At 47.1% G+C, this 25,119-nt stretch overlaps 1 protein-coding gene and 2 long non-coding RNA genes across 10 annotated transcripts in view; 1 reads left to right on the plus strand and 2 right to left on the minus strand.

The window, feature by feature from the left end:
• Positions 1 to 539: 539 nt before the first annotated feature.
• LOC105476810 (dynein light chain LC8-type 2) lies at positions 540 to 6,872 on the minus strand. Its single transcript, XM_011733022.3, has 3 exons — positions 6,614 to 6,872; positions 2,745 to 2,883; positions 540 to 848 (listed from the first exon to the last, which is right to left on the minus strand). The coding sequence occupies exons 2-3, from the start codon at positions 2,874 to 2,876 to the stop codon at positions 711 to 713; spliced, it is 270 nt and encodes an 89-aa protein (XP_011731324.1). The 5' UTR covers positions 2,877 to 2,883; positions 6,614 to 6,872; the 3' UTR covers positions 540 to 710.
• A 199-nt stretch (positions 6,873 to 7,071) lies between these two features.
• LOC105476807 (uncharacterized) lies at positions 7,072 to 24,373 on the plus strand. Of its 8 annotated transcripts, XR_011615710.1 has the most exons (5): positions 7,072 to 7,173; positions 7,469 to 7,587; positions 7,687 to 7,839; positions 11,064 to 11,188; positions 21,614 to 22,613. It is a non-coding gene; the product is annotated as an uncharacterized lncRNA (long non-coding RNA). The 8 variants fall into 8 exon arrangements; XR_984265.2 differs by having other exon boundaries at positions 7,469 to 7,839; XR_011615707.1 differs by lacking the exon at positions 7,072 to 7,173 and adding an exon at positions 24,212 to 24,373 and having other exon boundaries at positions 7,180 to 7,839; positions 21,614 to 21,742.
• The window catches only part of LOC105476808 (uncharacterized), a 76,449-nt gene continuing 58,770 nt past the window's right edge, over positions 7,441 to 25,119 (minus strand). Inside the window, exons 3-4 of the long non-coding RNA XR_011615711.1 lie at positions 8,083 to 9,265; positions 7,441 to 7,533 (exon numbers count right to left, since the gene is read on the minus strand). This is a non-coding gene — a long non-coding RNA (uncharacterized lncRNA). The remainder of the gene's footprint in view (positions 7,534 to 8,082; positions 9,266 to 25,119) is intronic.

Here is a 25,119-nt window from a genome sequence, read left to right on the forward strand (position 1 = left end):
CAGGAAGAACAAAAGAAGGTAATCCACAAAGACACAGCCCTTACTTAGAAATTCTGACAAAGACAGCAAGACAAGTCTGCTCCCCACTCCCACACACCACAGACAAACACATCTCAGGGCCCCCTAAAGAACGCATCCCCACCCCACCCTCTGCCCCAAGCCATAGAATCACAGTTCAGTGGAATATTCTCCCTGGTACTAGATCAATCCCTCCACCTTCCTTCCTATCCCTTTCTCCTTGACAATCCCAACACTGTCCCCCTGCAGCCTCCCTGGCCCTCCCAAAGCAGCATCCACCGCCAGGAAGAGGCAGCTGCACAGTTTTAGTTCCACCTCCAGAGACCTATTTCTTTTCCTCAGCCCTCCTAGTCTTTCGGCTGCCTAGTCTTTGTGGAGGGCCTTTTATTTTGTATAGGGAAAGAAAAACAAAAGGGAGAGGGTGGGAGAGATTTCCTAGTGCAATACAACCGAAAAATATTTTTAAAGTCTTGAAAAATAAACATAAAGCAGCCTTCTTCCCCCAGGCAACTAAACAGAAAGAGGTTTGGTTTTGTTTACTGCGACATACACATGAAATCGAGTATACAGTCCATGCAGTAGCACAGCCATTGGAGAGGACATCCTGATGCTGGCCCCAGTGCAAAACAGTCCCAGCAACGCCGCCTGCTTGCCATCGCTGCCGCCGCCACTGACACCTTCACCACGGCCACCTAGCCTGACTTGAAGAGGAGGATTGCAACTTGACCCAAGTAAAAATAGATGAAGTGCTTTGTCTCGTGTGTGACGTAGCTGCCAAAATTTCGGCCCACGATACAATGCCAGGTAGGGTTATATTTCTTGTCAAATTCCTAAAAAAGAATAAAGGCAGAGAAAAAAGTAATTAGGGTAGCTGGAGAAGAAGAAATCAGAATGGGAGTCTCTCCCTGCAACTCCAGCACCGATACATGTTTGTTATCACCCCTACCCCATCCCTCAGCCTGGGGTTCCCTCCCCGAACCTCAGAAGCTCAGGTTTTAAAGCTGGCCAGGACACTCTTCCCCTCATTAATAATGGAACACCACAAAGGCTCCATTATTCATCTCCCCTGAGCCTCCAGCACTCTACACCCTGATCATCTCTCCTCCCTCTAGCTACCCCACCCCCTCACGCCACCCCTAGCCCACCCTGGGATTCTTCAGCAAGGGAATCAAGAGGCCAGTGGAATAAAGGACCATTTGTCAAACAGCATGACACAAATAGGGAGCCACCACCCACTGCCTCACACATTACTAAACCAGCATTTCCAAATGCTGAACACTAAGGCATTAAAGCAAAACAAGACCAAGCATTGGGAGTACCAGGAGGCAGTACTATATAAGACAACATTAAAGGCACTCCCGTGTGCCATGCACTGTGTGGGCTGTATCCAGGACAAGGACCTCCACCATGAGATCAAGGTATTTCTCTCAGGGGCACAAGTTCACCATCAAAACCACAGGAAATCTTTAGAGCTAATCAGCTCCCTACTACCTTGTGGCTCAGCCTGCAGACTCAGTTCTAGAAGCATTCTGCCGTGGCCATGAAAGGGCAGCAGCCCTCCACCATGGGCCCACCAATGCTGCCAACTCTGGGGTTCTATCCCTCAACATGCTCAACATACAACTTGTCCGGTCTCCTCACAGCCCCCTTACCATACAACTCTCCAAGTACTAGGAGAGTAAAAACCAAACCCAGCTTCAACATTGGCTCAAGACTATGTGTAATACAGGAGAGCCAGTCACTTCCCTGGTTCTCATTTCTCCATCAGCAAAATAAGAGCACTGGACCAGAAAATCTGGGGATTCTTCTGGCTCTCAGAGTACAGGACAGCAAGAAGGTGGGCTCCCAAATGGCTCTGCAACCCTTGGCTCCACACCCAAAAAAGTCTCTCAGGACACTAGGAGTTCTTTTCATTCCACCCATTTGGGTAGGAAAACACAGTTCTGTAAAACTCAAAGAGACCCTACCACTTCAATGGACTAGACTGCTACCATTCTTACACACGTTCTTGGGATGCCAGAGCTGAGAATATCAAACACTGGGATTATGCCTCCAATGGATATGGGTCCTGACTGGGAATCAGGGGGCCCCAGTACCCTTTTTCTTACTTTTGGCACAGCTGCTTCCTCACCATGTTAACCATATCCAGTCACGAATTCACTCAGGAATTTTTCAGGGACCAAACCTATGGCCCCATTATTGCTTATCCATTTCTTAAAAATTATATATTTGAGCCCACCCTTTCATTAAGAATGTAGAAAGGGGTGATGTAGTACTTGAGTCCTTTTCAAGGAAAAGAAAAGGAAACCTCCTACATGATGAGGATTATTATAGGCATACCCACTTTAAATGATGTAGTTCCCTCAAAATGTGTACATCTTATTCTTTCAAATATCCTCAATCTTAATTTTGAATAGTTCTGAACTGGGCCAGAAATATTTAATTCTGAAGTGTATCTGCATACTCTTATCCCTCCCCAGTGCCTTGTAAATTATCTGTAAAAGTAAACATACACACACACACCTAGCAGAGCTATTAACAACTCCTAAAGTGAATGCTTGGGCAATTCGGAATCACTCGCTAGTTTGTCTGCTTTGCAAGTTCCTAGGGTTTTGTTTGCATAGGATATACGGGCTTTCTTATGTCCCCAGCTCCAGATCTCCCTGGAGGTTAGCTCAGCTGTCAATCCCCACCCATGGCCATCAGTCCCAGCTGTCCCAGCACACCTTCTTGATATAGGCAGCAATGTCCTTCTCTATATTGTACTTCTCCATGGCCTGCGTGGCACAGTCAACGGCATCCTGTTGCATGTCCTCAGACATGTCTGCGTTCTTGATCACTGCCTTCCGGTCAGACATGGTGACACTACAGAAGGAGCAGAGAGGTAAGGCTGACAACTCCATGCTCTGGGCAGTGAACATTAGCTGCTGGGTGTGGGGTCTCAGTGAGAGAGGGGAGTATAGAAGGTGAGGGCAACAGAAAACACAGATGTGAAGCATTAGGAGAGGGAGCTCCTAAGCTTTAGCAGAGACATTGTTCCCACCCTGGGAAATATAGGGCCAATAGGACATAATAAATCATCAGTTTTTACCACAGGCAAAATGAGGTTTTTCAACTCTAAAATTTACTTCCGATATTCTGAACAGCATCAATAGTCAAGATGATATTACAGTGTATCATCTACTAACTGTGTCGTTGGGCAAGTTACTTAATCTTTGTGTTTTTATGTCATCATCTGTAAAATGGGGACTACAGGGTTGTCCTGAGAATAAACCAGGTATCCTAACATTTGAACAGAATAAGTCCCTGATTTAATGACCATTCATTACATCATTGGCATCAATGAAGAAAGAAGCTGGACTAGGACTCAGTAGGCCTGACTCCTGGTCCTGAGTTTATGTCTTGTAGTCTTAAGACAAGTCACTTGGCCTTCCTGCATTTGATTATTTTCATTTTAGCAAATGAGGATAGCTCTCTATCGCGAGTTGTTGTAAGGATTAACTAGTTATATGAGAACATCTGCAGACAAGGACAGTCTACAAGGGACTGTCCATCAGTGAGATCCAGCCTACCACCTGTTTTTGTAAAATAAAGTGTTGCAGGAACATGCTACGATGGCAGAGTTGAGTAGTTCCAAGAGACTATTTGGCCTGCAAAGCCAAAACTATTTCCTATCTGGCCCTTCACAGAAAAATGCCGCCAACCCCTGCCCTATAAAAAAAGGGGTAGGGTATATTCCAGGCTATCAATGCCCAGTAGAGCAGAGATGATAATTATGACTTCTCTCAAGTACTCCAGGGTGAGATGCCCCTTAGAGGTAGAGAGGGTGGGAAGGCAACCTCAGACTTGGCCAGTCGGTCACACAGACATGGGACATGTCTGTCCCACCCTCCCCTCTGCTTCCCCACTCTCCTCAGTACAATGTTCATTTTTTAAAGCTCAATATAATTTTTGAAAGCCCTAATTTTGGACCCAGCTTCAACACTGATTTGTCATTCCTTTAGTGTGTTGCTTCCTCATGCCAAACATATTCATTCAAAAAGTACTGACCTATTAGGTAATGTGAAAGGTATTATGTTAGGGGACAATATCTTATTTTCCTCAAAGAAATGCTGAAGCCTTCCTTCTCTTAAAAAACCAGAGGCTTGGGAAAAACCTGGAGATAAAGCACTTTTTTTTTTTTTGAGACGGAGTCTCGCTCTGCCTCCCAGGCTGGAGTGCAGTGGCCGGATCTCAGCTCACTGCAGGCTCCGCCTCCCGGGTTCAAGCAATTCTCCTGCCTCAGCCTCCCCAGTAGCTGGGACTACAGGCGCCTGCCACCTCGCCCGGCTAGTTTTTTGTATTTTTTAGTAGAGACGGGGTTTCACCGTGTCAGCCAGGATGGTCTCGATCTCCTGACCTCGTGATCCGCCCGCCTCGGCCTCCCAAAGTGCTGGGATTACAGGCTTGAGCCACCGCGCCCGGCCAGAGATAAAGCATTTTAAAAAGGTGCCTAAGAAAGGTAAAGAATTACTATTTTAATAGCCTTGTTTCATATCCCTGCTGTCAGGGCCATGCCATTCATCCCATAGCAACCAGAGTTCCCAGGCAGACCCTGCATGGACCCTTCCTGGGACAAGAGGAATCTCAGGAACTGGCTGGCAAGTGGCCTGTGAGGTACTATGCAGGAACAGAGGGGATGAGCCCTTTGTCCTTGACCACAGAGCCAACACATGGAGCAGTAACAATCTCCCCCTCCCATCATCCCACCCCTAAAAGCACCACTCTGTGGCCCAGCCCAATGGACAAGAGATGCTGTCATTCCAGCTCTATCTGATACAAGGCTGCACAGGAGACTGCCTGCTCAAGGGCAGATCCTTGGTATCATTCCAGGCCACCTTGATCTCTGAGTTCACATTAGCCTGTGGGCTAGATGGCTGAAAGGGAAAACAGAACTCACCACCACCATCTGAGCCTGCACCACATGCAGAGAATGCACACATGCCAGCTGCCTGCCAGACAGCCCTTGACCACATCCAAGGCCCCTTCATCTAGATAGCACTGTCAAACTAAGCAGGGCTGGTTCCACTTCGGCAGAAACTAGCAGAGCAAAGAGGTAGTAGACCAGCACCCTCTGCCCCCACATTATGGAGAGGAAAAGTCAGAGCCTCAACTGGAGTCTGTGAGCACCACATGGTGCTGAGGAAAGATTCGGAGAACACTGTTCAAGGAATGACTAGTTACATGACTTTGGGCAAATCAACATCTTCATTTTAAATACCAAAGGTTGAAATGAGATAAATGGGGCAACCTCAATGGGTCTGAGCAAAGGTACAACAGCAGCACAGGGAGAAAGGTTCTTATAAGGCTCCGTACAAGTGAAGAAAAACTAGTGTCACCTGGTGGCCTATTCCGGGTTACCACTCAGAAGGGGGCACTGTTTACAAACCCAGGCGTGGGGGTGGGGCCTGGTTAGACAGCAAAGTGAAAGTATGAAATTGGCACCATTTTGCCTGCAAGCTCACCTGCTCCACTGCCTCATTCCCAAAGTCCAAAGGGGCAACTTTGTTACAGTAATTAAAAGCCACTTTACTCTCCAGGAGACAGCCTCCGGTTACATAATATTGGTCTTGTGACTACAATGGCACGATTCTTCACCCCTGCCCCCCAGGCATCTGAGAGAGTTGAAGCCCAACCCCTACCACCCCTGTCCAAGGTGCCAGTGAGCAAAGCAGAGGAAGGTGTCCAGTCTAGCCCCTCCCTCCTGGGGAAAAAGCAAGGGACCTGGGCCTCCAGATAAGAGGAGGATGGCCAGAGGGCCCCAGGCCAGCCGCCTCAGTCACGAGCCAGGGCTCCTGTGAAAAGCGCAAAGGGCACTCCAGGACAGCTCCCATCTTCTATTCTTGGTTTTGCAACCCAAAAAAAAGGCTAAATCTCCGAATGACACGGACCACCATCCCCACCCGCCAATAGACACACACTTCTACTTCTCTCTTCGGGCTCTCCAAGGGGGCCGTATCCCTCCACTATCCCATCCTCCAGAGCGCTGAGGTCCCAAAGGGCAGCACCTGGGGAACGAGGAAGCATCCTCCTCCCCCCCCACCTCCCGCCCGCGCCGCCGGCCAGGTCCGCAGGCTCTGGCCGGTCGGCCGCCCTCCCCCGCCCGGCCTGGAACAGCGCCGGAGTGACTGGGCGTCCTCGCTGCAGGAAGGACGCCCCAGAGGGTGGCGGTGGCGGCAGGAGGAGCCGCGTCACGCCCAAGCCCTCTCCACCCCCTCTTCCCCGGCCCCTGATATCAGGGGCCTCCACGCAGCGCAGGGAGACTCCCCGGGGTGGCGGGGGCAGCGGCAGCTCCGCAGCCCAGGCCTCCAGCAGCGCCACGAGGGTGGACGGGGCAGAGGGTGGCGCAGCTGGGGCTGCGCCCAGAGGGAGGGGCAGCGGGGGCGCGCGGCGCTGCCCGGACCGTCAACGCCAAGGACTGCGGGGCCAGCCCTGTTCCAGGCCTTGGGGCCAGTTGAGGAGGCCGTAGGGCGACCTCGGCGAGGGCCGGGGCGTGTGGAGCCGCACGCGACGGGCACAGGCCCGCCACCGGGGGACGCCCCCACCCACCGCTCACCTTCACGGAGGCGAGTCCGCACGGGGCCCTGGGGAGCAGCGATGGCCCGAGGCAGAGCACAGGCAGGGGCGGTGTCCCCTGGGCTCCTCCTGCAGCCGCCGCCGCCGCGGTCTCCGGCTCCCGCAGCCCGGGGCCGATCGCTCCCTGCCGCGGTCCGCCCTTGGGAGTTTCGCCGGCCGCCCGCGCTCCGCCTCGCGCCGCCGGCCCGCCCGCCCGCTCAGCGTTGGCGCCTCACAGCTCCGCTCCGCTCTGCCGCTGAGCGCGGCCGACGCGCGGCCCCCGCTGAAATAGCGCCCCGCCCCCGCCCCCCCGCCGCGCGCGCCGCCGTCCGCGCTCCCCATTGGCTGCGCCCGCCCGGCCCCGCACTGCGGGCTTCTCCCCGCGCCGCTCTCGCCCCACATCTTGTTTCCTCCCACAATGCCTCGGGGCGGAGGGAGGGGGTGGGGAGGAGGAGCTGGAGCGGGTGGGGGAGGGAGCCGTGGCCTTAAGAAAGGAGAGGAATGCGGACCCCTACGCCCGGGGCTGGAGAGGCCAGGCCTGAAAAGGAATAGAGAGACATGGTCCTGAGAGAGGAGGAGAGGGAGGGGTGTGGAGACCCCAGTCCCAAGGAGGAAAAGGGGAGAAGGGGATGGAGATTTCAGACCCAGGGAACAGATGGGGCTGAGGTAGAAACCCCAACCTTAGAGAGAGGAAGGGGAGGAGATGAAGTCATCAGCCTCAGAGGAAAAGACAGGACACTCTCTCCTCCCGTATCTGTGGGAAAGAGAGGGACAGCCAGCCCTATGGAGAGGGAGAGGCATAGGAGCCCCAGGACCCCCTCACCTCACCTTCCGGGACGGTCCCTTCTTCCTCCAGCTCAGCCTTTGTTCTTTGAGGCTGAAGGACCTAAACTCCCAGCTGGGCCCCCAGCCAGTATTTATCTACAAGAGCAATGGAGACAGAGCCGAAGCAAAATTGATGGGGGGGTGTCTTTGGTACGCAGGCCTCTGCTGTCCTTGCACATTTATGGCCTTGGGGTCCTGGGATGGGGGTGAGAGTGAGCCATTTCTTGTCGTCTGTCCCTGCCTGTCCAGGTAGACAGGACTGGAGGAGAGTGAATAGAAGCCCCTAGAGGTGGTGCCTGTCAGAACTGTGAGGAGCCTTCAAAAACCACCCATCCACATCCCTCCCTTTATAAAGGAGAGAATCCAAGTACAGAGAGGGGAGAGCCCTGCCGGATCCCGCAGGTCAGGTTTGACTCGCTTCTAGCTGAAAAGCGGTGCACCCAGGCAGCAGCCCCTCTGGAGGCTCAAGAGACTCCCGGGAGGATGGGTGTGAACGTGCGCGTTGGGAGCCTGCCTGCTGTCACTCCACCCCACTTCCAGGAAAGATCCTCAGGCCTACGGTTTTCTTTCTGGTCTGTTTTATACAAAAGTGTCTACCTCAAGGGCTGATGAGCCTTTATTGGGAACCAAGCATTTTGGCCATACCGTCGGGTTTAAGAAGCTGCCAGCGATAGCTCCCACTCCTATCTTTTTCCCTTCGCCTCTCCAAACCATGTCAGGAAGTGAGACTTGCCCTGGCCCTGGCCTGCTCTGGTTTGAAGCATCAAAAGTTAGTGTTCGTTTTGTGTCAGGGGAAACCTGGAAAAATCATTCCCTCTGGTTTCTGCTTTCCACAGTTCTGTCCTCTAACAACCTCAGTTGGGGGATTTCAGAGAGCAGTTAAGGCCTGGGGTATCCCCTCACACTAAGGGTATTCTGATGTCAGTCTTTGTGTTCATGAATGGGAGGCGTGGCCTCTATGGGAGGAAGGGCGGGGGATGAGGAAGGATAATTTATACACTTAGGGCTTGTGCCGGGCTAATCTCCTGGACTGCTTGGAGAAAGAGAAGCTAGTACCCCCTTTCTCCAATAGTCATTAGTTTCCAGGGCCTGAAGGTCAGATTTGCACGTATGGTTGCACAGGTCATTCACTGCACAAGAGTATCCAACCAAGGGAGCAAGTGGGTGCTAAAATACAGGGGGCACACTGCTTGCTAAGCTGTGTGTCATGGTGCAAGCCAGTGTCCAACCAGAAGATGACTTCTTTCAAGTGTTCCCAAGGGTTACTATGAGCTAGCAGTGGCCCTTCAAAGGCCATGCTGCCAGGGCATAAATCCTCCCTCTGCTCCCCTTCCCTGAAGTACAGTAGGGATAAAAGCTTGCTCATTTCCAGGCTGTGGTGTGGTGGACACAAGGGCACAAAGAACTTCAACTAACAGAAGTCAGAGCCAAGGGTTTTCACTTTTAGGAAATGCGAATATCAGTGCGCGCGCGCGCGCGCGCGCGCGCGTGTGTGTGTGTGTGTGTGTGTGTGTGTGTCAAGTACTAAACTGTAGAATATCAGGGAGATGTGTTAATAGTATGGTGTATAGATAATAATAACTAATCCTCATGAATCCCTTGCTGTATGTCAGGCTCTATTCTAAGCGTTTTAAATGCAATGCATTCCATTTAATCCCAGGAGCTGCCTTTTGAAGTGAATATATTACTATCACCCTGCACAGATGAGCAAACTAGAGTTTAGAGAAGTTCAGTAACTTACTCAACATTGTCCAATTTGTCAGTAGCAGGATTCAACTCCAGATTGTTTCCACTGCCTACAATCTTAGCCATTATACTGTACTGCCTCCTAACAGAGAAAAGAGGAGAGGAAGTGTAAAACAGGGTTTGGCCCTCTATCTAAATTATACCAGCATTTCATAAACTTACCTGACTCCAAAGCCCTTTTTTTATCCAAACATTTATTAATATCTCTGGGAACTACTACTCCACAGGACACAGTTTGGGAAACTTGTGATATAATAATTACTGCTATTTATGTAAAATGCTTACTGTTCAGGATAATTACTATGCAACATAGTCACTGTTATAATTAATATGTCAGCTTAACTTGGTGAATGTTTTTATTTGATACAGCTACAGTATTTGTGATTGCCCAGTTTCCTGTTGCCCAGATAACACGGTCATGTCTTCTGACTTAAAAATCAAAATCAGACTGTTGTTTTTGGCTCTTTGGCGGACCCCTTTCCATCTGGCTACTTCTTTAACTTCAGGGTTCCCCAGGGCACTTTGCTTCCCTCACTGCTCAACTTGGAAATTTCACCCACAATCATGGTTTTTACCATGATCTGGGCCCCAGTGATCCCCCTAATGCCTGGACCTCTCTACTGTGGATGCCCCACAGGCTCTTCAGACTCTTCGCACACACACATATAAAGCAGTGGGCCAGAGTGCATGGATTCTGAACTTTTTCCACCACTCTAGCAGCTGTGCAGATTTGGCTAAGCTATTCAACATTTCCAAATTTCATTTTCCTTATCTATAAATTGAGAATCATATCCACTTCATGGAGTTAAGAGAAAATGCATGAAGAAGTGCTGGCACAGTGCCTGGTTAATATACGTGATTAATAAATGTTAGCCATCGCCAACATCTCCGTCCCAGACTTGTTCCCTTTCCCCGTATTTCCTATCTCCGTTTGGCCCCATAATCCACCCAGGCACAAGCCAGAAACCCTAGATTTGTGTCTCTCCCTCACCCAGCATGTCTCCATCACTGCTCATCTCTTGGATATTTTTCCAATCCATGCCTTATGAATCCCCTGCGTCAGATACTCATCATCTCTTCCAGTTGGTTCTCTGTCTCCGTTCTTGGCTCCTCCACCTTAGATCTACACTGCAGTGATCTATCTAAAATGCAGATCTCCTCAGGCATGCCCCCCTTTCCTGCTCAGAATAAAGACTAACTCCTTTCCCGTAACTTACCCTCCACACGGGCACGCCTGCTTCTCTGCCTTATGTCACCACACTTTCCATCTCATTCTTCCTGCTCTGGTAACACCATCCACTGCCTGTTGTTTCCCTACATGCAGATTCCACACCTGAGTACATGCAGATTCCATACCTGAGCTCTTGCCTATGAGACTTGGAGCTTTTTTCCTGGCTAACTCCTTTGTTTGGATGTCATCTACCAAGCCCCTGAACCCTAGAGGGAATGCACACCCCTCTTCTGTGCTCTCTAACATCCAGAGGTTTTCACTGACCACTTACCATTAAATATGTCAGTCTTATGTTTGTCTGTACTTCCTTTCAGGTGAGAATCACGTCTTACTTATGTGTGGTTGCAGGACCTAGCATAGTTCCTGAAACATGGGAAGTTCTCTGTAAGCATTGTATAAACTGATTGTGCCTATTAATGACTGAAAAGTACAGCTTGGAAGGACACTGTTTCTCCACCCCGAAGAACAGTGTCCAGGCTCTCTCTGCCAAGAACCAGCAATGCATACTATTTACACTGGGCCCTTCCTGCCCAAAACAAGTTGCCAGCTAAAATAATTCATTGTTAGCCCTAGGGAAAGTCCAAACCTGGTTTCTCAATTGACTTCCTCCTCACACTCTCTGCTGGGTATTTGACTAATGTCCTTACAGGTAAAGACAATCCAACTCCAGCTGACTGGATCATCTAGAGGAAAGAGACGGTGGAGGTGACAGAAGTCGTTTTGCCTAGCCGTTTAGTATTGACCTGCTTCAAGATCTCCAGGAAATTATAGAAGGTTGGGAAAGACACACACTGACATGCCTATTGCAAGGCAGACCCTGGTGCCAGTCCCCCCGTCAAGTCCCACGTGACTAGAACTGCTGAAATTCACCTCAATTCTTTGCTGATTTCTTGGGTGACCTTGCAAAACATATTTCCCTGGGCAACTATTTACCAAGCCCCAAATATTGTCCGTCCTTGGCCGGGAGCAGTGGTTCACTCCTGTAATCCCAGCTCTTTGGGAGGCCGAGGCAGGTGGATCACAAAGTTAAGAGATCGAGACCAGCCTGGCCAACATGGTGAAACCCTGTCTCTACTAAAAATACAAAAATTAGCTGGGCATGGTGCTGGGCACCTATAATGCCAGCTGCTCGGGAGGCTGAGGCAGGAGAATCACTTGAACCCAGGAGGCAGAGGTTGCAGTGAGCCAAGATTGCACCACTGCACTCCAGCCTGGGCAACAGAGTGAGACTCTGTCTCAAAAAAAAAAAAAAAATTGTCCCTCCCCTCTCCAAACTCCCTGAGGAACCAGCCATGTTCAACCACTTGAACTAGTGAGATAAGCACTGGACTAAGAGTCAAGGAGGAAGTCCCAAGCCATATTCAGCTGCTAGTCAAGTCATTTCACCCCTCAGACTCTGGATTTCTTCATCTGAAAGATGTAGGACTGGTTGATCTGTAAGGTCCCCAGCAGCCCCAAAGTCTGCAATTCTCTATTTCAATAGCCCCATCACAAAGGATACTTTCTCTGATCCACTCAGTCAGAATTCACACCAAATGAGTTCCTTGAGAGTTGGGATATCATTTTGCTCATCTTTGTATTCCTCTAAGAAACAACATGCTTTGATCTAGTTTAGATTCAATGAATTGTTTAGAGCTTCAATTAAAATATTAAAGCAAATGATCACCAAGTAGAAACTAAAGAGAAGATGCCCAGTGGAAGCGTGGTGTTCGGGTCATGACTCCTCATAATTTAAAAGTTTTCCTCCCTCATTGTCTGGACAACCCTGAGAAACCCTGTCTTTGCCATTAAGAGAGAATCAAGACAATGATATGGAAATGACTAGCCCTTGAATATCTGAAAAGACCAAGTTAGTGTTCTTAGGTGCAAGAAATACCTGAAGGAAAACAAACAGGCCTAGAATAGCCACCCTGACTCCAGGGAGCAGCAAGTGGGGAACAGTTGCCTCAGAGCATCCCAGTAAGGCAAATCTGCTGTTCTCCTGGAGTCTCCCCACTCTCCACTCAAATTCCCAGTGAAGTCACATGTCCACCTTTTGGTCACAAAAGAGGAGGGCAGAAAGCCTGATTGACAGACCTTCTGAGATCGAGGAAGGAGGAGCTGACAGAGGGAAGGTCCACCAGTGGTTATAAGAAGTAAGAAGCCACCGATGTCCACTCTCTTGAGAACCTCAAGAGAGGGAAGCAGAGTCACATATGAGGGAAATCCTTGTCCCCACCGTCATAAAAATGTACACTATGGTCTTTCACCATTGGTCCCTGACAGTGAGGTGGGGAATGGGGGCGGGGAGCCCTACCAAATGAGACTGGTGCCCAGTCCCAAATCCTTGGCAGTCTCTCCCTTATTTCCTCCAATTCCTACTAGTCTACTTTCTGTCTCCATAGATTTGCCTATTCTGGACATTTCATATAAACAGAATCATACAATATATGGTCTTTTGTGATTGTGACTGACTCATTTTACCTTAGTATATTTTCAAGGTTCATCCACGCTATAATATGAATTGGTACTTTATTCTTTTTATGGCCAATTAATATTCCATTGTATGGGTATACCACATTTTGCTTATCCACCAGTTGATGGACATTTGGGTTGTTTCCACTTTTTAGCTATTATGCATAATATTGCTAGGAACATTCATGTGCAAGATTTTGTGTGAATATATTCTTTCATTTTGTGGGGCAGGGGGGGGAATATACCTAGGTGTGGAATTTCTGGGTTTTATGTTAACTCTATGCTATCCTTTTGAGGAATGGCCAGACTGTTTTCAAAAGTGCCTGCATTTTATATTGCTACAAGCAGTGTTGGAGAGTTTCAATGTCTCCTCATCCTCACCAACACATTATTATTTGCCTTTTTTATTATAGCCATCCTAGTGACTGTGAAGTGGTGTCTCACTGTGGTTTTTATTTGCATTTCCTTAATAACTAATGATGTTACTCTAATAACTAATGATGTTGGTCATCTTTTCTCATATGCTTATGGACCATTTGTATATCTTTTGGGGAGAGATATCTATTCAGATTCTTTGCCCATTTTTCATTGGATTTATTATTATTATTATTATTGAGTTGATAGTGTTCTTTTTGTATTCTGGATACTAGACTTTCATCAAATATTTCATTTTGCAAATGTTTTCTCCTGTTCCATGGGTCTATATTTTCACTTTCTTGCTAGTGTCCTTTGAAGCACGAAAGTTTTACTTTTGGTGAAGTCTAATTTGTCTGTTTTTTTCTCTTGTCACTTGTGCTTTTGACGTCATGTCCAAGAAACTGTTGCCTAACCCAAGATCACAAAGATTTACTCCCACATTCTAAGAATTTTAGCTCTTGCATTTAGGTCAGTGATCTATTTTGAGTTAACTTTTGTGTATGGTGTGAGGTAGAGTCCAACATCATTTGTTTTACATGTGGATACCCAGGTGTCCTTCATCAATGGTTGGAAATGCTATCCTTTCACCACTAAATTGTCTTGACACCATTATAAAAAATCAGTTGCCTATAAATGTAAGAGTTTCTGAACTGCCAATTCTATTTCAATGATCTACATATTTATCTTTATGCCAGTACCGTACTGTCCTCATGACTGTTGCTAAGTAGTAAATTGTGAAATCTGGAAGTGTGAGTCCTCCAACTTTGCTCTTATTTTTCAAGATTTGTTGTCTATTCTGACTCCCTTGCATTTCTATGTGACTGGTAGGACCAGCTTACCAATTTCTGTTAAAAATCCAGCTGGGATTTTTGATAGGGATTGTGTTGAATTGTAGATCAATTTGGGGAGTATTACCATCTTAACAATATGAAGTTTTCCAGTCCATGAACATGGATGTCTTTCCATTTAGTTAAGTCTTCTTTAATTTCTTTTAATAATGTGTTCTAATTTTCAGTGTACATGTTTTGCACATCTTTCACTATATATATTCCCTAAGTAATTATTTTTGATGCCATTTTTAATTGAATTGTTTTCATCAGGCTGGAGTGCAGTGGCGCGATCTCGGCTCACTGCAAGCTCCGCCTCCCGAGTTCACACCATTCTCCTGCCTCAGCCTCCCGAGTAGCTGGGACTACAGGCGCCCACAACCGCGCCCGGCTAATTTTTTGTATTTTTAGTAGAGATGGGGTTTCACCGTGGTCTCGATCTCCTGACCTTGTGATCCGCCCGCCTCGGCCTCCCAAAGTGCTGGGATTACAGGCGTGAGCCACCGCGCCCGGCCTGATTTTTGTATATGCATTATGATTTGTAACCTACAACCTTTCTGAACTCATTCATTAATTCATAACAATGTGTATGTGTGTATTTCTTAGAATTTTCTATATACAAAATCATGTCATCTACGATAGTTTTACTTCTTCCTTTAAAATCTGGGTGCCTTTTATTCCTTTTTCTTTCCTAATTGTCCTAGATAGAACCTTCAGTATATTATTCAGTTGGGTTAGTGAGAGCAGTCACCCTTGTCTTCTTCCCAATCTTAGGGGAAAAGCTTTCAGTCTTTCACCATTAGTGTTGGATGTGGGAGGTTTGTAGGTGCTTTTATCAAGTTAAGGAAGTTCACTCCCATCCCTAGTTTGTTGAGTGTTTTTATCATGAAATCAAATTGTCAAATGCTTTTTCTGCATCTACTGACATGATCATGTGACTTTTGTCCTTTATTGTTAGTATGGTGTATTACATTGATAGATTTTCTTTTTTCTTTCTACTTATTTTTTACTTTTTTTGAAAGGGTCTTATTGTGTCACCCAGTGGTATGATCATGGCTCACTGAAGACTTGACCTCCCAAGATTAAGTGATCCTCTCACCTCAGCTTCCCAAGCACCTGAGACCATAGGCACATACAACGACACCTGGCTAATTTAATTTTTTTTTTTTTTTTTTTGGTAAAGTCAGGGTCTCACTATGTTGCTTAGGCTGGTCTTGAACTCCTGGACTCAAGCTGTTCTCCCACCTTGGTCTCCCAAAGTGCTGGAATTACAGGTGTGAGCCACTGCACCTGGCCTATTGATTGATTTTCAAGTGTTAAGCCAACTTTGCATTCCTGGGATAAATCCCACTTGGTCATGATGTATAATCTTTTTTATATGTTGCCATGTTCATTTTGTTAGTATTTTGTTGAAGATTTTTGCATCTATATTCATAAGTGATATTGAGTTTTCTTTTTTCTTTTTCTTTTCTTTTTTTTTCTTGAGATGGAGTTTCACTGTTGTCACCCAGGCTGGAGTGCAATGGCACAATCTTGGCTCATTGCAACCTCCACCTCCCAGGTTCAAGCAACTCTCCTGCCTCTGCCTCAGAGTAGGTGAGATTACAGTCGCCCGCCACAAGGCCCAGCTAAGTTTTGTATTTTTAGTAGAGACAGGGTTTCACCATGTTGGCTGGGCTGGTCTCGAACTCCTGACCACCCACCTTGGCTTCCCAAAGTGCTGGGATTATAGGCATGAGCCACCATGCCCAGCTGATAGTTTTCTTATGATGTCTTCATCTGGTTTTGGTATCTGGGTAATACTGAACTCATGAAGTAAGTTGGAAAGTGTTCCTATTCCATTTTTGAAAGAGTATAAAGGACTGATTTTCATTCTTTAAACATTTAGTAGAATTCACCAGTGAAGCCATCAGGGCCTGGAATTTTCTTTGTGGGAAGTTTTTGAGGTAGTATAATGCAATCTCTTTTCTTGTCCTATTCAGATTACCTGTTTCTTGAGATAGTTTTAGTAGTCTGTGTCTTTCTAAAACTGTGTGTGTTTTATCTAGGCTATCCACTTTGTTCATAGTATCTCCTTAAAATCTCTTTTACTTCTTTTTTAAAATTTTTATTTTAGGTTCAGGGATACATGTGAAGGTTTGTTACGTAGAGAAACACGTGTCACAGGAGTTTGTTGTACATATTATTATATCACCCAGGTATTAAGCTCGGTAATAATATGTACAACAAACTCCTGTGACACGTGTTTCTCTACATAACAAACCTTCACATGTATCCCTGAACCTAAAATAAAAATTTTAAAAAAGAAGTAAAAGAGATTTTAAGGAGATACTATGAACAAAGTGGATAGCCTAGATAAAACACACACAGTTTTAGAAAGACACAGACTACTAAAACTATCTCAAGAAACAGGTAATCTGAATAGGACAAGAAAAGAGATTGCATTATACTACCTCAAAAACTTCCCACAAAGAAAATTCCAGGCCCTGATGGCTTCACTGGTGAATTCTACTAAATGTTTAAAGAATGAAAATCAGTCCTTTATACTCTTTCAAAAATGGAATAGGAACACTTTCCAACTACTCTGTCAAGTAGACCCCAGTGTTTGTCGTTTCCTTTTTTGTGTTCATAAGTTCACATCATTTAGCTCCCACTTATAAGTGAGAACACATGGTATTTGGTTTTCTGTTCCTGCGTTAGTTTGCTAAGGATGGTAGCCTCCGTCCATGTTCCTGCAAAATACGTGATCTTGTTCTTTTTTACGGCTGTATCTTGTTTATTTCTTTAAGGTTGATAATAATGTTCCTCCTTTCATTCCTAATTTTAGTGTTTTAGTAACTTGAGTCTCTCTCACCTTCTTCTCTCTCTTTCTGTCTCTCTCTTTCTCGCTTTGGTCAGTCTAGCTAAAGGTTTGTCAATTTTGTTCATCTCTTCAAAGAACCAATTTTTCGTTTCATTATTTTTTTCTATTGCTTTTCTATTATTAAGGTGGTTCTTGATACAAGCTACTTGAGTCAGGGAAACATAGACTAGGACAATTTCTTTGAGCAGCAGGATTTAAACTCAACATGTCTATTTTCCTCCATACCAGGGTTCTCTATATTAGTGTCTCCCCTATCACCTCTACCCCTAGAATACTATGACAAAGAAAACAGAGATCACACTATTACTTGGGGTCTGTGGGAGGACAATAGTTCCATTAAATCCATAGACATTTCTGAAACATCTCTAACAAGCTCTGCGGGAGGCACCGAGGGAGATGGAGATGAGTAGCTAGAAGAAGTTATGACTGCTCAGACCCACAGTATCACTGGGGAGACACATATATGTACGACCAACTTTATTAGCACAGGTCAGAGTATAGTGATGGCTGTGACCAAGAGTGAGCAAAATGCTCTGGGAACATGGGTTAGGGGTAATTAATCTGTATGGAAGAATTAGGGAACAGAGGGGTTAGCATTTGAGGTAAGTCTTGAAGAGTGAGTAGAATTTTGGAAAAAATCATGAGCCAAGGCAGGGAATGGTGGGAAGTCAAGTCTGGCAGGGACGCAGTTTGCTGGGGAAAGGAACAGGCTGGACAGAAGAGTTAGGGCTAGACTTTGAAGGGACCCAAAGGATCTGCAAAGGAGCTAGAACTTCATCCTGAAAAAACTAAGAATCCACTGAAGGGCTATGAGCAGAAGGATGACATGACTAGTCTGTTGGGATTTGGGACAGCAACAGAACCCTAAGTTGTGTTATTCAGACCCTGTCACACTCATAGAAGCAAGCAGAGATGGCTGCTTTCTGTTGACAAGTCCCTCCTTGGGACTCTCTCCTCCCTAGCCTTCCATAGCGTAGCACTTCCCTGGTTTTCTTCCTACCACTCTGGCTACTCCTTCTGTCTCCTTAGCAGGCTCCTCTTCCTCTGCTCATTCTTTAAATGTTGGTGTTCCTCAGAGTTTTGTTCTAGATCCTTTTCTCTTCTCACTAGACCATTCTTCCTTGGAGATCTTATATGTTGCTATGGCTTCAATGACCAATTGTAGACTGATAATTCCCAAATCTATATATAGCCTGTTCAGGCCCCTCTCCTTAGCTTTAGACCCATAAGATCTAACTGCCCTGTGAACATCTCCATTTAAGTGCTATATTCATTAGAATCCCTTTCCTGTGAATAAAAGGAAATTCCAAATAAAATGGCTCAAACAAGATAGGAGTGCAGAGGTATTAAGTCCAGGCCTGGTGTGACGGATCCACAGTGTCAGGGTCTCAGGATTCTTCTACCTATAATTCTGTCACCCTCAACCCTCAACTAATCCAGGATGGCCGCTCAGGCTCTAGCAGGAAGGAGAAAGCAGTGACAGAGCATGCTCTTTCTCTTCCAAGACACGTCCCAGAATTCATAATACTTGTGCCTATATCCCACTGGCCAGAACTTAGAGGTTCACACATGGTTTTTATTCTGAGTGACCATGTGCCCAGTCAAAAAACTGGAGTGAAGAAAAACTGTCGAACAGAAGTTCTGCAGATGCCCCACAAGCACCTCGAATGCAACATGTCCAAAACAGAACTCCTCACTTTCAACCACTTTCAAGCCTTCCACATCCACTCACCCCCAGAACTCTTCCTGACTTCTCCATCTTATCATGGCCCTAGCATCCAACTAGCTGCCCAAGGCAGAAACCCGGGAGTTGTAACTCTGAAACCTGTCTCTATCCTCAAGTCATCATGATCTTCCATGTCAACAGCAACAGTTTCATCCCTTGTCTCCTAATACCCATTCTTGCTTCGTCAAATGCATTCTCTACATCTGCATTGTCCAATATGATAGCCTCTAACTGCATGTGGCCTGGAGCACTCAAAAGGTAGCTAGGCCAATTCAAAATGTGCTGTAAGTGGCTGGGGGCGGTGGCTCATGCCTGTAATCCCAGCACTTTGGGAGGCTGAGACGGGCAGATCATGAGGTCAGGAGATAGAGACCATCCAGGCTAACACGGTGAAACCCCGTCTCTACTAAAAATACAAAAAAATTAGCCGGGCGTGGTGGCGGGCACCTATAGTCCCAGCTACTCGGGAGGCTGAGGCAGGAGAATGGTGTGAACCCAGGAGGCAGAGCTTGCAGTGAGCCAACATTGCGCCACTGCACTCCAGCCAGGGTGACAGAGTGAGACTCTGTCTCAAAAAAAAAAAAAAAAAAAGTGCTATAAGTGTAAAATACACACCAGATTTCATAGACTTAATATGAAGAAAGTAAAATATCTTAGTATTTCTATGTTGATTATGTGTTAAAATAATAATATATTTATATGTTGGATGAATTTATTTAAAATTAGTTTCACTTGTTTCTTTGTACATTGTTTATGTGGCTACTAGAAACATTTTAATTATATATGTGGCTCCCATTCGTGGTTCTCATTATATTTCTATTGAAAAGTGTCAATCCACACAAAAGCAAAACAATCTCTTTCTAAAACATGCATCTGAACATGTCACACATCTTAAAAGCTTTCAGTGGCTTATTGTCTGTAGGATAAAGTTCATTCTACTCAACATGGTTTTCAAGCCCTCCTTGACCCAGTCCCTGCCCCACCCTCCAGCCTCATCTCTTACCCCCTCTTCCCTCCATCTGCCCCTTGCATGCTACACTCAGGTCCTGTGTGCTTCTTTCAGTTCCTTCAGTGTACTATGGGTCTGTAGCCTCTGGGCCTGCACACATGCTGTTCACTGTGCCTGGAACACTCTTCCCCCTCTTGGCCTGCTTAATGGTCTGCTCGTCTTTCTAGTCGCAGCGTAGACACATGTCTTCCCTGAGAGGCCTTCTTAGCTATCCTGCTTCTCTGAGCTCTCATTACTTCTCTATCCTGCCCACCCATCTCACCCCCGAAAACAGTGTGCCAAAGAACTGTGTTCTTTTCTCAGACTGTTTGGAATCTTGCCTGTCATGTTTACTGTGGTGTCGCCAGCACCTCCAGCAAACATTGGTGCATAGTCAGCCATCAATAAGTATTTGCTGAACAAATGAATGAATCAATGCATAACATCCCAAAGTCACGTAGACAAAGTTTCAGATGGAGGGTAGAACCAGGCTAGATGACGTCTTAGTCTTAAAGAGGTGGCCATCCAGTGACCATTAGGTTACCCAGTCTGGGAGGTGAGGCAAAGGGAAACTTGAAAGATATCACCCTGTAACTACTTAAATCATATCCCTGAGTTTCCTTACATGTCACCCTGTCTTCAGCCCCTCTCCAGGCCTGGACAGGCCATTTATTGGGACCCAGGCCACCACTGCCTTTTCCTCCTTCCTAGGAAGGACAAACAGCACTGGCTCTCCTCCCAGGAAAGCCCCCTGGCATTTACCACACATTTTCAGCAAGAGCCATATTGAGGATTGTTGCTGGAGATGAGCATCTTCTTAAGTGGGGGTGGGGGTGGGTAGAAATGGAGGAAGGAGGTAAGGAGGAGAGAGTAAGGAGGGTGCCAGTTTTGAGTTGCTTTTAACCCAGGACCAGGAGAATTGATGTGCATGTTAGTAATGAAGCATGAGCTTCTCTGTGAAGATTTCCTTTCAGGAGACAGATGGGTAGGGACCTAGAACTGAAGAAGGAAAAGAACTTGGTGTCAGGAAGCCAGAGCAGGGAACCCTGGGGCTCCATTGCTACTTTGCTGCGTGACCTGAAACTGGGCTTCAGTTCCTCACCTATAATAGAAAGAATCTTTGCTTTCTGTACCCCTGGAGGGGCTGTTATAAGAATGGAAGCAGGCAAATGGGTGTAAATGGGCTCTGAAAATACAAGTATCAGAGTAAAAGTCAAGTGAAGTCATGTGAAGGCAAGTGTTTTGAGACTGTGGTTTGGTTTGGGCAGGAGGTGAACAGGCAGTTGTGGAAAGGAGGCTGGGAATGGTGGGTGGGAGTGCACCTCCTCTCAACAAAGGTGGATTCATATCAAGGCAGAGTCCTGTTCTCCTAGCCATGGCTCAGGAGGAGCCAGATTTGCCTGTTCTAAACCTGCACCAGAAAAGCTAAATATTGAACAGAACCTTGGAGAAAATAGACCCACCAGGGAACCTCAGGGCCCTGAAAGGACAGAGCACAGTCCCATTTTGGGCACCCTCCCTTAACTCAAGCAAGCGTGAACACAGACACACAGACACACACACACACGTACACACACACACACACACCTCCTTTGCAGATGAGGCTGACACTTCAGGTCCTCTCCCCAGAACTTTACACCTCACCACCTCCTGCAACCTCTTCCCAACTTGGAAGGTTTCCCAGTGAATTGACACTGCCTTAACCCAGCCAGAGACCACCCTGCCCTGGGCTGCTCCATGTGGAGACCCTGCTCCCAAAAGGGTCGAGCACAGACGAGGTGGCTAGATTCCCCTCTGCCCTACCAAAAGCGGGTCTCAGTGGTGGGGTGCACACGGGAGGCCCTTGCTCCTGGAGCAGGTCCTACAGCTGGCAAGGCCACTGCTCGGAGGTTTTATTATCCCCTTCTCTCTTTTCCTTTCACAGCCACGTCAGATCACACAAAGCAATCAGTAGTACCAGCAGTTCCCAACCTGGAGGATTGAAAACACGTTCCCCAGCATGCTGCCAACAGCAGCCAGCATCAAGAGGCTCTGTAATTACAGACATGCAGGGGTTTGTGCTCCTGCTCTCACTCATCTATGAAACTCTTCCATTCTCCTCCTTTCCCATGGTGCCTTTAAAAAGGCAATGTGAGGCTGAGGCCTTCAGAAAAGCAAGTTCCAACTCCCTATTCCACCGTGGACAGACTTCAACCCTCACTACAATTCAGATTCACTCAGTCGTGTGTTCATTCATGTGTTCATTCCTTCATTTGAAATGCAGTTAATTAAACCTGTCTGCGCTAGCACTGGGCCTGGTGGTGGGGACACCAAATGTCACCTAGCCCTTACTTTTGAAGAGCTCGTGGTCTAATAAGGAAACTAAGGGATATGATTTAAGTAGTTACAGTAAAAATCAAAAAGTGGTGTGTGGTAAGGGACGTGCCGATCAAATCCTAAGTCAGAGAAAGGTAATGTTGGGAAGGACACCTGTTTCCTAAGAGGCAATATGGTGTAGCGGCTGCGAATATGGACTCTGGAGAACACAGGCCAGGGTTCAAATCTTGACTTTGCTACTCACTGTATAACCCTAGGAGAAATTGGGAGAATTTTGAGGTCACTGTGAGGAAAAGGTGCAGTGCCCAGCATATAGTAGATGCTCAATAAACATCAGCTGCTATAATCAGGGAAGGTAGCTTATAACATGAGTTTTCGACTTGTGTGGAGCAAGAAGGTAGGGCATTATAGAACAATAGGGATAAAGGAAGAAAATGCAGTGCTTGTATGAAATTCCTTTTGGCAATAGCATAGCCTGTAGGAAGGGAAGAAATATCAAATAAAGGCAGTAAGTTGGGCTGGGGTTAAACCCTGGAACAATGAATGGCAAAATGAACTTAAGGAGAGGTAGAGGGACATAGACAATCTTTTGTTTTTGTGTTAGTCTATTTTTTAAAGAGATGTGGTCTTGTTATGTTTCCTGGGCTGGCCTTAAACTCTTAGGCTCAAGTGATCTTTGCACCTCAGCCTCCTGAGTAGCTGGGACTACAGCTGCATTGCCCCTGCATATGACATAGACAATCTTGATAGGGCCAAGTGCCCACCCAGCCCTAAGTAATGACCCTCATCTTTAGAGCCACATCCAATTAGGCCAAGATTCAGGGTCTCCAAAGTTGGGGAGACAGCCCTTGGGGCATGGTGCAGTGTTGGCCAGTATCCTAGATTCTGTCCATCTGGGCAGGCCTCTTCCTGCCTCTGCCAGGAGCCTGAGCCCTGCAATCAGGGCCAAGAGAGAAGAGCCATTTCTGTTCACAGGAACTAGTGGACATGGCATCTCCACCCACCAGAAGGCTAGTGTTGGGGCACAAAGGCTGGAAGCGGCCTCAGGAAAGGTGGCCCATGGAGAAGGCAGAGGGAGAGGCCAGGCAAGGCTGATCAGGCCTGTGGTCATTATCACCACCCTCTGTTTTGCCCTAGGGTTAGCAGAACCTCCTCTATTCTCCTTGGGAGTGGTGCAGACTGAGAGCACAGATGTCACCAAGTGCAAAACAAACCAAGGAGAGGCCTGCTGGGAGAATGCCAATGAGAGCAAGGGCCCCTGAGAGTGATTCCCAGCTCAGGGGCACCCCAACCCTGGACTGAGGGGAAAGAGTGGGCATTAAGGTTCTGTCTGGGGGTTCACTTCAAGTCAAAGGGGCCCTATTGGGAGGTAGCATGGTAGAGTGAAAAAGATCGTCACCTGGGGGAATCAGGAGGCCTCATGCTTGTCCAGGTTGTGCCTCTCACCTTGTGTGACTTGGGAGAAATCACTTCTCCTTGGCCTCTGTTCCTCCTCAGTAAAAAAGAGTTTTGCTTGGAAGATCTCAGAGGCCTTTCATAACTGAGAAATCTTTCATCTATTCATGTGGAGCACACAGCCTGTGCTCTCAGGATTTGGAGTAGTGGAATATGCCCTAAATATTGGAAAGAACCCAGAACAGCCAGACCTAAGAGACCAGAGGAACGCTCTGGAGCCTCCATCCTTCAGGGTGTGCAGAGGTGAGGGCTGCAGAGGGGTGGGGAGAGGAGAGAAAACCACCAGGGAGGGAGGGAGGCAGCCTATCTGAACACCTGACATCTCCAGGACAGAGAAAATGAGCTGGTAGGAGGTTTCTTCTCCCAACTCGAGCTGCCTCAGGATCCTGTGGAAAAGCTGCATTATAATCGATAGCCTCGTAAATAAATAAATAGTCAATGCATCCTGTCTCCAGCTCAGGGCTTCTTCAGGAAAATTGAACCTTGACCCACTTCTGCAGGCCCATTTTGGCTTCCTCCCAAGGCCTCCAGAGGGAAAGAACTCTCTCACAGGTCATCCAGGGCATCCTCCTGCCTCTGCACTGGCCTGCCATGTGCCCCATCCCAGGAGGTCAAGCACTGGGGAGCGTGCCCTCTTGCCGCCACCCAGTCCCATGGGGTTCTCTCACAGGCAGGCAGGTGTCCACACCCTATAGCTCTTGCCTTGACCTTAATATTCTCATTCATGGTCAACTCCGCCCTCTGCTTTCAGCTCCGGCTCTCTGCTCCTCACCTCACCTGGTTTCATGCCTTTCTTCTGACTGCTGCTTGGCACCACATTGAACCAGCAGCGGGAAGCAGACAGTCGTTCTTCACTCCTCGAGAGAGTCTCCCGCTACACCCACCCCTCAGACGATTTGTCATGTATTGTGAATGAGCCCCTCAAGGTCCAATAGAATAAATGCATTTCTGGGCACAATAAACTAAGACCCTTGTAATTTACTTTACAGAACAAGCATGTGCCAGTGAGTTGACTATAAGGCATTCTTTTCTCTTTCTGGCTTCTGTCACAACACTAGAAAAAGCAAATCTCCAACAAACCGAGTTGAATTTTTTTTTTTTTTTTTTGAGACAGGATCTCATTCTGTTGCCCAAATTGGGGTCCACAGCATGATCATAGCTTACTGTAGCCTCAAACTCCTGGGCTCAAGGCATCTTCCTGCTTCCGCTTTCTGAGTGGCTGGGATTACAGGTATGTGCCGCCATGCCTAGCTAACTTTATTTTTTATTTTTAGTAGAGATGAGGTCTTGCCATGCTGCCCAGGCCAGTCTTGAACTCCTGGGCTCAAGCGATTCTCCCACCTTGGCCTCCCAGAGTGCTGGGTTTACAGGCATGAACTACTACCCAAGTTGAATATTTTAGATCCCAGAGACTAAGATGGTGGTCAGCCTGTGTGGTGATAGGCAACTGCCTTTTATGTGTGCCTTGAAACATCTCAGGACCTCTCTTCTACTTTGGCGCCTCAGTTTCCTTTCCACCTCCCTGGCCCAGGCAGAGTACTCCTATGCCTAAGGAGTCTTAAGTGCTGCTTGTGTAGTGAGCATGGTAAAGAAATTGTTGGGTTGTGACTGTCCATTTTGTTCATAATTTAAAAAAAAAAATTAGAGATGGGGTCTTGC

Source organism: Macaca nemestrina, chromosome 17 (assembly GCF_043159975.1).
Source record: "Macaca nemestrina isolate mMacNem1 chromosome 17, mMacNem.hap1, whole genome shotgun sequence".
NCBI classification, from domain to species: Eukaryota; Metazoa; Chordata; class Mammalia; order Primates; family Cercopithecidae; genus Macaca; species Macaca nemestrina.

What these genes read in the sequence shown, in the direction of transcription:
- LOC105476810 (XM_011733022.3), bottom strand. Translation starts at nt 2,876, where the DNA reads ATGTCTGACCGGAAGGCAGTGATCAAGAACGCAGACATGTCTGAGGAC. An exon ending in TTGCTGCCTATATCAAGAAG is followed by an intron (nt 849 to 2,744) that starts GTGTGCTGGGAC and finishes ATTCTTTTTTAG; the next exon opens with GAATTTGACAAGAAATATAA.